Source organism: Rhopilema esculentum, chromosome 19, assembly GCF_057945365.1.
Source record: "Rhopilema esculentum isolate cy_ngs chromosome 19, ASM5794536v1, whole genome shotgun sequence".
NCBI lineage: Eukaryota > Metazoa > Cnidaria > Scyphozoa > Rhizostomeae > Rhizostomatidae > Rhopilema > Rhopilema esculentum.
The window spans coordinates 8,432,908-8,445,834 of NC_142833.1; the positions used below are offsets into that span (position 1 = coordinate 8,432,908).

At 37.0% G+C, this 12,927-nt stretch overlaps 1 protein-coding gene across 1 annotated transcript; it reads right to left on the bottom strand.

Moving 5' to 3' along the window:
- Nucleotides 1–752: 752 nt before the first annotated feature.
- On the bottom strand, nt 753–11,370 carry LOC148957990 (uncharacterized). The gene is made up of 4 exons (XM_089114026.1): nt 9,759–11,370; nt 7,186–7,525; nt 6,457–6,583; nt 753–3,041 (listed from the first exon to the last, which is right to left on the bottom strand). Exons 1-4 carry the CDS (start codon nt 9,776–9,778, stop codon nt 2,608–2,610), a joined length of 921 nt encoding a protein of 306 aa, XP_088970152.1. The 5' UTR covers nt 9,779–11,370; the 3' UTR covers nt 753–2,607.
- Between the last annotated feature and the right edge of the window lie 1,557 nt (nt 11,371–12,927).

Consider the following 12,927-nt stretch of genomic DNA (forward strand, 5'->3'; position numbering starts at 1 on the left):
ACACTGGATTCATTCATTCTGTTTTGTTTTGTTTATTCGCTATAAGTTGTCTCAATACTTTATATCTGAAACATAATCACCGAAATGACATATTTTCGGAAGCTGTATAATAACTTTCAAATAACATAGTCATAACAGAAATACTTGACATCATCTTAACGGCTCCTTTTAAAACATTAATGTATCTGCTCTTATGTCTGTTTAGAATTTAGATCACCAAGTGAACGTTGCGGTAGGTATATTGAATCTTTATTCTCAAAAAGGTATGCTGCTTAAGGGTCGATTCGATCCCATCCACAATCTATTGTACGACTGGATCGAGCTTATACGATCAAGTTGCTGATAACAGCCAGGCACCGTGGAGCCCTCAAAATTTGTGCCAAAACATTGTTTTAAACCCCCCCCCCCCTTTCTAAACACTCCTGACAACAGCCCAGCTAATGCTGGAATATTGATAAGGATTGGGTGGAGCTCCTTCTGTCAGTGTATTGATTCATGCTGGTATCTAATGCTCGAGCTTCTAATGTCAAGATGTTGCCTGACAAGTACCTGCTTGCTTCTAAATATGGACTGGTTCGGGCCTTTACGACCTGGGCCCTGGGAGTTTACCCCTACTAACCTCCTCCCTTCTTGACGGTACTGCTGGCATCTTTTTGATATTCGGATTTGAAATCTGACAGATTTGATATGAGGATTGTGATTAATATTTTGCGATTTAGTGCTGTGATTTATATATTAGCGACGGTGTGCCTAGACGATTTGGTACACCTGGCGACCTTGCAACAGTTAAATGATGGAGTATCGTGGCAATCTTTAACAAAGTCATCTAAATTAGGACTGGATCGAGCTTCTATTGTCAAGGGTTTCTCCAAAAGGGTGAAAATGATGGGGACGCGCCGCCCTAAACATAACAAAATTACCTACTCCATTTTAAGACTGGAACTAATCAAAAGAAACAAAATTTTGCCTTATGCTGGGCAGGGAAGCATACTACCCTAGGGCCTCGGGGTCCAGAGGACCTTTTTAAGTGATGAACTCCATTTTAAGAATCGAACTAATCAAAAGAAACAAAGTTTTGCCTGAAAATAGTAATTTGCTTAACCGAAATAAGTATTTAATGGCGGTTCCTGCATGAAACGAACGAACAGGGTCTTATGTCGCTCGAGTTCGTCAAGAGATTGTAAAAGGATATTTGCACGGAAGATAAACACGGCAGCCGATTTGCGTTTCTTTGCCTTCATTTTGCTGGCGTGGGTAGAAAGTCGAGTGAAAAATCGAGCGAAAGATCGAATCGTTTGGCCACCCATGCTCGACTTCGCTCGATTTTGAGATCAAATGTCGAGAGAAAGATCGAGCGAAAAATCGAATCGTTTGGCCAAGGCTTTACAAGAGTGCCTTTCGATCTTGAGATCGGATTAATGCACGAAGCTCAATTTTTTTCAAAATGCCTTTTACATTTTAAATATTAAAAAGAGTGAACAAGATAAACCCTCATTTGATGAAACTTATTTGTTATTACGATGTTCACGTTCTTAATTGAGAAATCAAAACAATGTAGTCTACTTTAAGCAATGTCAAAAAGTATTGCTTCAGACTTGTCAAAAACAGGTATGTATAGCTATAGACAACTTTATAGTTAGAAGGTAAGAAGAATAACTTGACTTAAAAGCATAACCTGTTTATCGTGCGATAATAAGGAAATTTAAATGTTTTAAACTTTGCATAGCTTTGTTTCTCTGCATGTCAGTCAGTCAGCATTGGTTTCTTGTTCGCAACCCTAATGTCAAAGGTTAATCGAACTCGACAAAACAGGTTGGTTGCGTTAGCAGAGCAGAGCTGCAAACGACATGATCGTTTTGCACAAGCTGAGAATTGAAAAGAAATAGAAGAGAAAAACCTTCCGGACGGGGCCTTGGAGAATGGGTCCAGAACAAATTTGAAGGAGGGGCAGTTGGTACTGGGGGCGCTGAAAAATTTTCAGAAATTTGTGATGAGTGTACGCTACATACAACAATTTCAGACCTTAACTACTGTCAGAAGGCTCCCTATTCACCTTCTAAAGGAAATTTTCAGAATTATTGTGCCAAACCATTTCCAAAAATGGGCGCCAGACTTGGTTCAACTAAGCGAGGGAGGGCAACTGCTTCTAGTTGCCCCCCCCCTTCCTAAATCCGCCACTGCCTTGGAGAACAGAAACCTGGTGGAGTAACTTTAGAAATAAAGCGAAAGCGAAGCGAATTTGGCGCCTTTTCACTTTTGTTGTCACGGTAATAGGGGCCTTCGACTCGAGTGTTTTGAGCTTTCTTTCACAAATGATCTTGAGTTCAGGTCTCGTGTGAACAGAAAGCGTAAGTGAACTTTTTTGGAGGCAGTCTCGTGTGAACAGGAGAAAGTGAACTCAAATGGATAAGGATCTTTTTGGAACCGGTCTCGTGTAAACCGGGTCTTAGTTTTATTGAAAACGAAATACCGTCAAAAACAAATTATCAATAACTTTAAAACTACTAGTTAATAATGTACACATCAAATTAACGAAAAATGCAGTACTATAAACTTTAACAAATGAAAAGCCTAAAACACATGTTCAAAGTTTAATGCCTAAACCGTTTATTCTAGGTATCCCATCACTTCAACCTCACAAAAATCCAGAGAGGTGTTATACTGCGATTCCACATAAAGATACTTTCCGTTTTTCGGTTGACTGAATTCTTTCGTTTCCTTTGTTTGACTTAAAGAAAAAGTGGATGTAATCCAAATTATTGTATTTGCATTGGGTGCATTTTTGTTGCCAAGCTTTACATGCAGACCACTGACTCGTTCAAAACAGCAATCTGTCCTTGAGTATATTGTAACTGAATACACAACTGCATTTCCAGCAAAGGCTACAGACCACCAAGGTCTTTGCGCTTGTGTGTGCATGCATGAGTAAGGGTAGGAACCCCAGCTCATAGCTCTCTTTCCATCCACTGCATTTTTGCTATATCCATTCGAATAAAGCGATGATTGTGAAGTCTGCTTCCCCAATGCAATATTACTGATGGCTGTTTAAAACAATATTTGAAGAATTGATAAATTCGTTGTCGCGATTACAGCTAAATGTCTAAAAACAAGCCTTTGAAAAAGTTATAAATCATCATGGTATGTTGTGCCTATGATATATAGAGCACTCGTTACTACTAAAATAACATTGGCATGGCTGCCGAGAGGTTTTCGAGGCCTTGGAGAAAAGCGTAGAGACGAGGCACCCTACGAAGGAAGCGAACTTAAATATCACACGACCACGCCCTTTAGATTAGCTTGGAATACATTTTAGAATATTGCTTGCAGTCATTTTCTTGCAATCTTTCGAAAAGCTACAAAACGAGCTTTGTGTATGGCTACTAAGCCCTCTTGAACTACCCTCTATTTAAAAACAGACTAAATTTGTAAGCCTCTAGAGGAATAGCTCGAATATAACGGCATGGTATGTCAGAAAAAAGTCACGAGCCTTTTAATAAGCTCTTTGCAGCCAGGCGTCAAGTGCTTGGCTACCGCATAGAAACGCCATACTGGAGAGCATGAGATCTAGCGGCCTATACGTAAACAATACGATCACACGTTTTCTTCGTGAATATTATGAGATTATTCGTAGTTTTTGAAGATGTACCAGCATATTTTATCCATTTTAAAATATAACATAGTCTTTTTAGGCTTTTTACTGCTTTTTGGCGTTTTCCCGTTGGATTTGTTTCGTCACTGAGTAATAGGTAAATCACCACAAGCTTCGATAGAAGGTTATGGAACAAACGGTAGGCCGATGTTTATGTATTTTATTTTCTTCCGTGATTAATTTGATAAACAAATAGCCAGTGAGGTCAGAATACAAGTCAATTGAGATGATGCTACAGGAAACGTCCAAGAAGATTGATATGTACGATGTTGAATTGAGCAATGTCGATGGGAAGTTTAACATCAGAGCTGAGGTGAATGGAGTGGATAAAGAAGTACTACTGACTCTCCCAAATCCTCATTATGCTAGAGAAAATCAGCATCTACATGGAATAAAAGATGACTGACACAGATGGAAAAGAGCTATGATGCGATTATTCAAAGCCAATTGGTCGAAAGAATTGTAGGGAAAGCACCAGATGTACCAAAAAGTAATTAAGAGCATTACATACCACATAAAGCAATTTTAAGAGAGAAGGCAGAGACAGCAAAGCTTCGTATAGTGTATGATGCTTCTGCAAAAGCTGACAGTTCATCACCATCACTCAAATGAAGGTAATGGACATTTTGATGAGACCAAGATTCAAGCCAATACTGCTTGCAGAGGATGTGAAACAAGCATTTTACAGATAGAGATTCGATAAGCTAAACGTGATGCACTAAGATTCATTTGAAAAGATTCAGATTCATAAGAGTCTTATTCGGATTGAGTGCAAGTCCATTTCTGTTAGGAGGTACAATAGAACAGCATTTCCCACATTTGAGGCCATGCATCCAGATTGTGTAAGAGAGCTTAGACACGGAATCTATGTCGATGACATAAGAAAGAGACGAAGCAGTAGAAAGATGAAACCATCAAAATATTCAAGGAAAGAGGTTTCACATTACAGAAGTGCCACTCGAACGAGAAAGAGCTAGAGGAAGGAATCGTTAAAGAAGATGAAACCAGCTTTGCAAAGGAAAGTTTGAGAACGAAACAGTCTGAAGTGAAACTGTTAGGGATTGGACACCATAGCTGTTACATTTCTATCACACGAAGAACCGTGTACAAAAATAACGGTTTTTGGCACCATTGCAAAGGTTTATGATCCATTGGGGCTAGTCTCACCTATTCTTTTAAAGGCAAAGATGATTTTCAAAGATATATGTGAAAGAAAGATCTCCTGGGACGAAACACTGCCAGATGATTTGCAGAAATGCTGGAAAAATTGCACAAAAAAGTTTCCAAAGGAATTCAAGATTACAAGATCTATTGCTCTCAGAAAGAACGAAATATCCGGTGTTGAGTTTCACGGGTTCCCAGATGCAAGCACAGAAGGATGTTCTGCAATAGTTAACGTAGTAGACAGACAAGGAAGTTTTTTGAACCAGTGAATTCTAGTCGCAAAGTCAAGGTTTAGCAAAAGAGACCTAACCATCCCAAGATTGTTGGTTGTGACATGTTGTCAAATGCTGCCAAAGCTTTCGAATCCTTGAACATCCGATTGAGACAAGCATGGACGGATTCAACAGTCTGTCTACATTTGATTAGGCTTGGAAGCCTACAAACAGTTTGTTACGAATTGACTGAGAAAGTTAAATTAGATAACCCTGCCGATACCGGAAGTAGAGGATCTGCTAAGTTGCAAGAAAATTCAATGTGCTAAGTTGCCCTTCTTGGTTGTAGGAATCAAACTGACCATCAGTCATCAAAATCAAGGCTTTTACCGAGGAGTCGGAAAGTGAGAAGAAGTTAGTGAAAGAAATTGTGCAGGTTAACGTTACAAGGGAAAGTGATGAGATTGATGAGATGATCGAAAGAAAGCCATTCTGGAAAGTTGTCAGAATTCTCTCTTGGATGGAAAGATTCATAAAGAACAGTAGAGGAAAGAGGTCGTGCCGTGGTCCACTCACTACAGATGAGACAATTGAGGTAAAGTCATTCCTGATAAAGAGAGAACAAAGTGATGTTAAAGACACTGAGAGCTTTAGGAGGATCTTTTAGAGTAAACTTTCAAAAATTGCTCTAGTGTAAACGTTAGTGTGCAGTTCTAAAATTTTCTAACCTATTATTGCAAAAAGTGGAGAGGCTCTTGCTAACACAATGATTGCAAAGAGCCTGCCCTTTCCCTTGACATTTCATACTCTTACTAATCATGAATGTAGGCGCCTCTGCATAAATTTGTATCACAGTTTTACTTGATTGCTCAAACATAGGGGTCTAAAAAGGGGGAGCTTGGGGCTTCAGCCTCCACTTTTTTGAAAAGAAGTTTTTCTAAGAACATAGAAAGAATAAAAGCAAATTTAAGAAAAGCATAGTGTGATAAATCCTTTCATTCATTAATTTCCAAGGAATAAGCCGAGGTCTTTGTGGCCACAGAAACTAATGACTTCAATTTTAGGACTGGAATCAATCAAACGTAATAAAAGCATGCCATATAAACAGCAAAACGTTTTAAATAATTGCAACAAAATAAATGCAAGAAATATTCTGAAATGCATTTTTAAGCAAAATTGAAGGGCATCATCGCAAGTATTTTCTTCTTGCTTCGCTCGCGAGAAAGCGTCTTCTTTCAGATATACTCAAGGCTTCCGATCACCTCTCGCCAGCCCCATTAAATGTACCGCTAACATAACGAGTGCCCTATAAGATCATCTTTAGTCTAAAAATGCTATCAATGCGAACCCTCCCCCACCCACCCCTTTGAGCTTCTCGGTGCTGCCCCTGTAAAACAGTGGTGATAATGAACATTGGAAGTAATTACTTACTTCTTACACACGGCATGCCAAGTGGAAGTTCTTTGCAGTGGGTGCACTTGTAACCGGGAGAATAGCAAACATCGAGACACAAATGCTCCGGTTCGCATGGATCGAGTTTCCTGCACATGTGCCCAATCTATGAATTGAAAGAAGATATTAGTAATAGTCTTGCAACAATGATTCATTAATGAAGCACATCCTAGCATCCTTAATTATTAGAAACATTAAGGCATTTTGCCTATAACTACACTTCCAAAAACTATAAATGATTTTTAGCACCCAAACTAAAGAAGTACAGAATTTAATGTTATGAAGAAGAATTTAATGAAAAAGAATGTTATGAAAGAATTTAATTCTCTAGCATAACCATAAGTTGAAAATGCCTTACAAAACTGTTTATCGTTAATAATACGCAAAAAGAGAAACAATTCAAGTTGCAGCAGCCTTAAATCCTCGGTTGTTTGATCATTCAACAAATTTATGATATATATCATATGCTGAAATTGTTTGATATTGCAATCTCTCTCTAAATTCTTTAAAATTCTCAATCTCAATTTATCCTAACTTCAACATAAAAATTTAGTTATGGACGTTTTTATTTAACAAAAATCTCGAGCCAAGAGTTTCAAGCAATAATTGTCTTACAACTGGGATTGCCGAGTTACAGATTATCATAATGATCGTTCAAAAATTATTAAAAACTCTTTTTAATGGTTAATTTGTTGTTTAAAAACTAACCAAATTGTCTGTGTAGCTCGTAGACTTGAACACCCAACCTTGCTTTGGCGTTAGCACTACCCCGTCTGAGGCATCTGCAGTAGAGCGTTTGTTGAGCTCGCACTGTCTGGCATTCCTTCTCTTTTCTATGTTTATTGACTTGCATTGCAGCTCATCAACACAGGCAAGTTCGCATTCTTCTTCGGATGTAACAATCACCGTTTTTATTTTCTCTCCCTGCAAAACTTTATCCAGCTCTACATAGGAGAAGTCTGCGTAGTCTCCACAAGATCTGCGCAGGATCCTACCGTTGACTGAGTGCAGTAGGATATGCAAATTGACCCAAAGCACACCAAACGTGCTAGAGGAGACAACAGTCTCTTATTATAAGGTTTTACAAATTTTTTAATGCTTACAGTATTTTCAATTAAAATGTTTTCCTAAGGCCTAGAAGTCCATTGCAACGTTATTGAAATTAAATTCTTGAACAATGACATTTTCTCTAAGTAGCAGACTTGGACATCTTAGAATATTCTGTTGTCAATAATGCTGTTGAAGGTCGTTGCAATTTCATCTGACATTGGAACTATTAAAGCACTGTTTTTAACCATTAAGCTGCATTGAAATCTACATCGTGCAAAACAGGTCGCAAGATATTTCCATGTTAGGAATATCTTGTCTACCTTTTTATGCCAGGAAAGGTATGTTTATTTTACAAGCCTTTTGCCGCTTGTATTCCAAGGAAGACCTTATTCACAAGCAGAGAGCAGCCAGCTCAATTTTTACATATTCAAATGATAAAAGACATGATTTGAGATGAGTTGACTTTCTGCTTTTTCCGTTAGTATAGTTCGTTATGTTTCTGCTTTGCGTACCATTTTGAAGCTGTGTAGAATTCGATATTCAAAGAACAATCAACTGGCAGATAAAATTAGAATCATGCAGGCAATACATATCGTCTAGCCAATCAGACGTTTTATTTAGAGTTATTTTGAGTTTTCAAGGAGGTTTGAATTCGTCGCCAATAAAATAGCTAGATTTGTTTTTCGATAAAATGTCCATGGTTCAAAAAGTTTCTCAAACTAACAAAATCATCTTCAATGGCATCTTTGTCTTATCTCTTGAATTCTCCACTATTTCCTCCTTTCCCCCTTACGTATTTTTCCCTTAATCCTCCTCATTATCCATTAATCCTCTTTATTTCTCTTTATTTTCCTAATTTCTCTTTACTTCCCCACCATTGCCCCTTATTTCTCTTTATTTTCCTAATTTCTCTTTACTTCCCCACCATTGCCCCTTATTTCTCTTTATTTTCCTAATTTCTCTTTACTTCCCCACCATTGCCCCTTATTTCTCTTTATTTTCCTAATTTCTCTTTACTTCCCCACCATTGCCCCTTATTTCTCTTTATTTTCCTAATTTCTCTTTACTTCCCCACCATTGCCCCTTATTTCCCTTTATTTTCCCTTTTATCCTCTTAATCCCTTTTTCCCTCCTCATTCCCCTTACTTTCCCATATATTTCCTCATTTCTTCTTATTATTCCTTGTTTTTCTTTTCTTCTCCCTATTTCCTTATTTCTTCATTTCCAAAAATCCTTGTTCCAAATTTCCTGGCTGTGTATGGTAATATGGATTCAGGCAAAATTTGTTATTCCAAGAGCGATGTCGGCAGAGAAAATTAATGATCAAAGTAGATTGATCCGTTTTAGATGCAAACCATCAATTAACATAGTATTTATATCTTTGAAAAGCCAGTTGGTTAGAATAGAATATCCGATTCAAGAGTTTTAAAATGAATTCTAATAGATTTATTGTTGTTTCATTCGGTTGCGGTTTTAAGACCTGTTTACATGACGCTGGCTGGCAAAGTGTTATCTGTAGCCCTTTTGGCTTGCTTCGCCAAGTTATCCTTGTCGGGAAGGCGAGAAACCCTCGGTCCTGATGAGTGAGGCTGCGCGCCGTCCTGGTGTCAAAGAGCACGCGCATAGAACTAAGTTAGTATCACCATGCTCTCTGACTCCAGGACGGAGGGTTCCTTCGCCCATTTGAAGATTCTCGCTCGTCCGTCTTCCCATGAAATCCCGTGTCTAGGTGCTGCAAGTTATCCTGGCTGAATTTTTTCAATACACAGTTGCATTTCTAAGTCATCCCGCTTAACCAAGACAGAGCGCTTGCATGTGTGTGCAACTTCATCCCGGTCAACCACAATACTAGCAGTTATGTAGAAAAATTACCTACAAGAACATTTTTGATTTCCATTTGAATCGGTATTACACCTGTTGCTCCATGTCACCTTTTTAGAGAAATGTTGGTTTTTTGGAGATATGTCAACAATTCCATTTAAATTTTCTGAGTCCATTATTCAGAAGAAATGTATAAAGAATGAACAATCAAGATACACAATTAAAATGCCAAACCTTATTAAAGTTTTCTGTTTTTGTTTATGGAAACCTTAAGACAAACAAAGAAAGAATTATCTTAGAATTTTGCTCAAGCAATAATTCAATAATTTTTCAAGTGTGACATATGTTTGTCATGCAGTTGGATGATCCTAATTTGTCCACATGTTGAGAGAATCACAAGTTTAACAAACCTGACAAAATTCAGATACATCTTGCTGGCATTTGTAAAAAAGCTCGAAATTCTCCACTGGAAAGTTGCTTGTTTTTGCGCTTTGGAAAGTGATTCACCAACAAACCTGCAAGTTGCTTTATCACATCTAAAATGTTCTGAGTACCTTGCAGAAGTGAAACGACCTGCTGTTGCAACTAGCAGGTTGTTACCATGTCAAAATATTTGGACGTTTCGGTATTACTTTTGTGGTTCATTTGGAACTTATAGTGGTTGAGAAATACAGATACCATGAATGGGTAAGTGTCAATTAGGTCTCTTGAATACACCTGTTAAAATCTTTTAGAAGTATTGATAGGGCGGTCAGGGTTGTAAAAGCCTAGATTTTTATTCCATATTCCTTATGACAGCACTTGAAATTACTTAAATTTTTGGATTCTTTTTAATCACAGAAAAAATTTACCCAAGAATCAGGCACATTCAGAAATGAAATTTACTGATTCAATATAGATAATAAATGATAACAGGTAAATCAATTTTGAGCGATCAACATAAACATTACAGACATTAAAAGATCTCTTAAATTTTGTTTCCCGAAAGATTTCCTCCTTTTTTCCAACAGTTGGAGAAGGGCGATGAAAAGGCAAGGATACATTTTATAATTCTCTGGGTAAGCAGTTACATAAAAGCTGCATTGATTTTGTTAAGATGTGTTGCAGTCGAGTCAGTTGGTGTTTTGTTTTCACCCCAAATCGTTTGCGATAAGTGGATATGTCAACTGGCGTAGTGAGAATCATTTTGTGAAGATTCTGAACGTTGATTCTTTTCAGCCTCTATCAAATCTTATAAATACTACATTAAACTCCCGATAACTCGAATCACCGATCACTCGAATATTTGCTATCTCGAATAATTCCATTGGTCCCTTAGCGATTTGAGTTCTCGTGTGTTCATTCAATTTTTAAATTATGAGTTCAATCCTCTTTATGAGCACTTCATATTGACATGCACTGCCTTTCTAAATATCGTTGATCATTTGCAAAAAGCTTTGTATGTTTCGATTCGAAAAAGCTCAATCGAAGCGCCCCAATTCCGCACTACTGAGAGGGCAAATTTAAACTGCGTCCTCTTTTATTTTCTTCGAGGCTTAGATTCAAAAGTTCCTGAATATTTTGTTGGAAAATTGTTGATCTTGTTAAAAGAATATGGTTGTCTTTTTTATCATATTCACATTTCGAGAAGTCTGGCTCTAAAGGTATATATAAGAATTTTTTATAAGCCGGCCGGGTATTGTTGATTTTTTGGAAAAGAAGCAGGAATTTACTTTTCTGGTTAGAACAAAATTAGATGGCTGAACAAAACTATGAGCAAAACTTGCAAAACAATCAATCTTGAGATCGGACGCGTTGGTAATTGTCTATAAAAATAGCTTCATAATTCATATAGTACGAAGAGTGAAACATAAACCCTCATCTAATGAAAAATATATATTCTTTCTTAATTAAGAAATCGAAACAATGTAGTCTACTTCAAGCAATGTCAAAAAGTATTTTGGTTTATAAGTCTTGAATCTATTGATCAGCACACATTTTGAAAGTTTATGAGATTCTTTAAGAATTATTCTTTAGCACAGCCATTTTTTTAAAAGATAGGTAAGTAAGCAATTTTTGTCTCACTAGGATTGGAAAATAATGCAAAAATCTTCAATCTTTAGGGGTGAGAAACTTAGAGAAGCTTAGAGAAGCTTAGAGAAGCTTAGAGAAGCTTATCCTTGTTTTAATTATTTGACACCATTTTTGTTATACATCGATTAGAGGAATTGCTACGTTTAGTTTTTTGATATCCTTTATCTCTATGTTTAACTTTGATCTGCCTCAAAGCCGTGAAACCGTAATGTTTTCTGGATTCTCAAGTTGAGTTCTCTCTCAAAGTCCATGTAAAACCATTTATTTTCAAACTGATGATCCTGATTCATGGAGAAAACGTTTGTAATGTTCTGTCTTTTTCGTCTACAGGTGAGTTTTTTGCAAATGACAAACGCATTCATATTAATAGGGTTATCCTGTCTTAATGATTGCTTCGATCAGGTTCTTGTCTCATCTCTTCTTGATGGATTTTTCTGGGAAAGAATTGTATGATAAAACAAAAGTTTTCATTTTTTTGGAGCTTCTTACACGTTCCTGCTTAGACCAAACATATCATATTTTGCTGCTAAACATTTTTATCAAAAAGGATTTTCCCTGTTCCTTTTATATTGTCTTTTTCCGCTCAAGAATATGCCAGATTTTCAATAAATTGTTTGATATTACAATAAAAGGAAGCAACTGATTGTGCATTGTCCAATTTCATGCAAGTAGGAAACTCGAGTCAAATTTTTTTTTTAAAAATCTCTCTCAAAATTCTTTAAAATTCTCAATCTCCATTTATCTGAACTTCAGCAAAAAACTTTTGCCAAGAGAATTATCTTACAACTGGGATTGCCGAGTTACAGATTATCATATTGATCGTTCAAAATGTTTCAATTCGAGAGAAAAGATTTCAAAGCTAAAAAGGAATCACTGAATATATCAGAAAATTTAGTGTGGGCGCTGAAAAATTTGCAAAAATTGGTGACGAGAGTACGCTGTGACTCGGGGGGGGGGGTACCTTAACATGTTTGAAGGGATGGGAATGTGCCATTATTTAGGGGTACTTTTTCTGAAATATGTGGAATTATCGGTATCAGTTTTTGAAATTTGTGCGGAACTATGGGTACCATTTGAAGAAACATGCAGAATGATGGGTGCCATATTGGGGAAATATTGCACAATTATTAGGAGGGGATTTAGCTTTAACAAAATGAATGTCCATTTAGAAATAGAAGTATGAAATATGTGTAATATTGAGATTTTAGGGCATAGGACATGCACAATTTGGTTGGAAATTTTTTATGTGCTTAAAAATTTTTATTTGCTCTGCAGAATTATGTGATAGTTTTCATCATGTTTGGGGAATTACGGGTCACATTTTTCAGACATTTGCATGGGTCCAAAATTTTAACCAAAATGGCACGTCTTCGTCCAAAATTAGGCATAGTTTACCCCCAAAGCGCTGTATACAACAATTTCAGATCTATTCTCGGAATAAACAACATAGCTATGAAGTAATCCTTGAAGCAAATTGACCTATTGGTCTCAAGAACTTTTTCACCT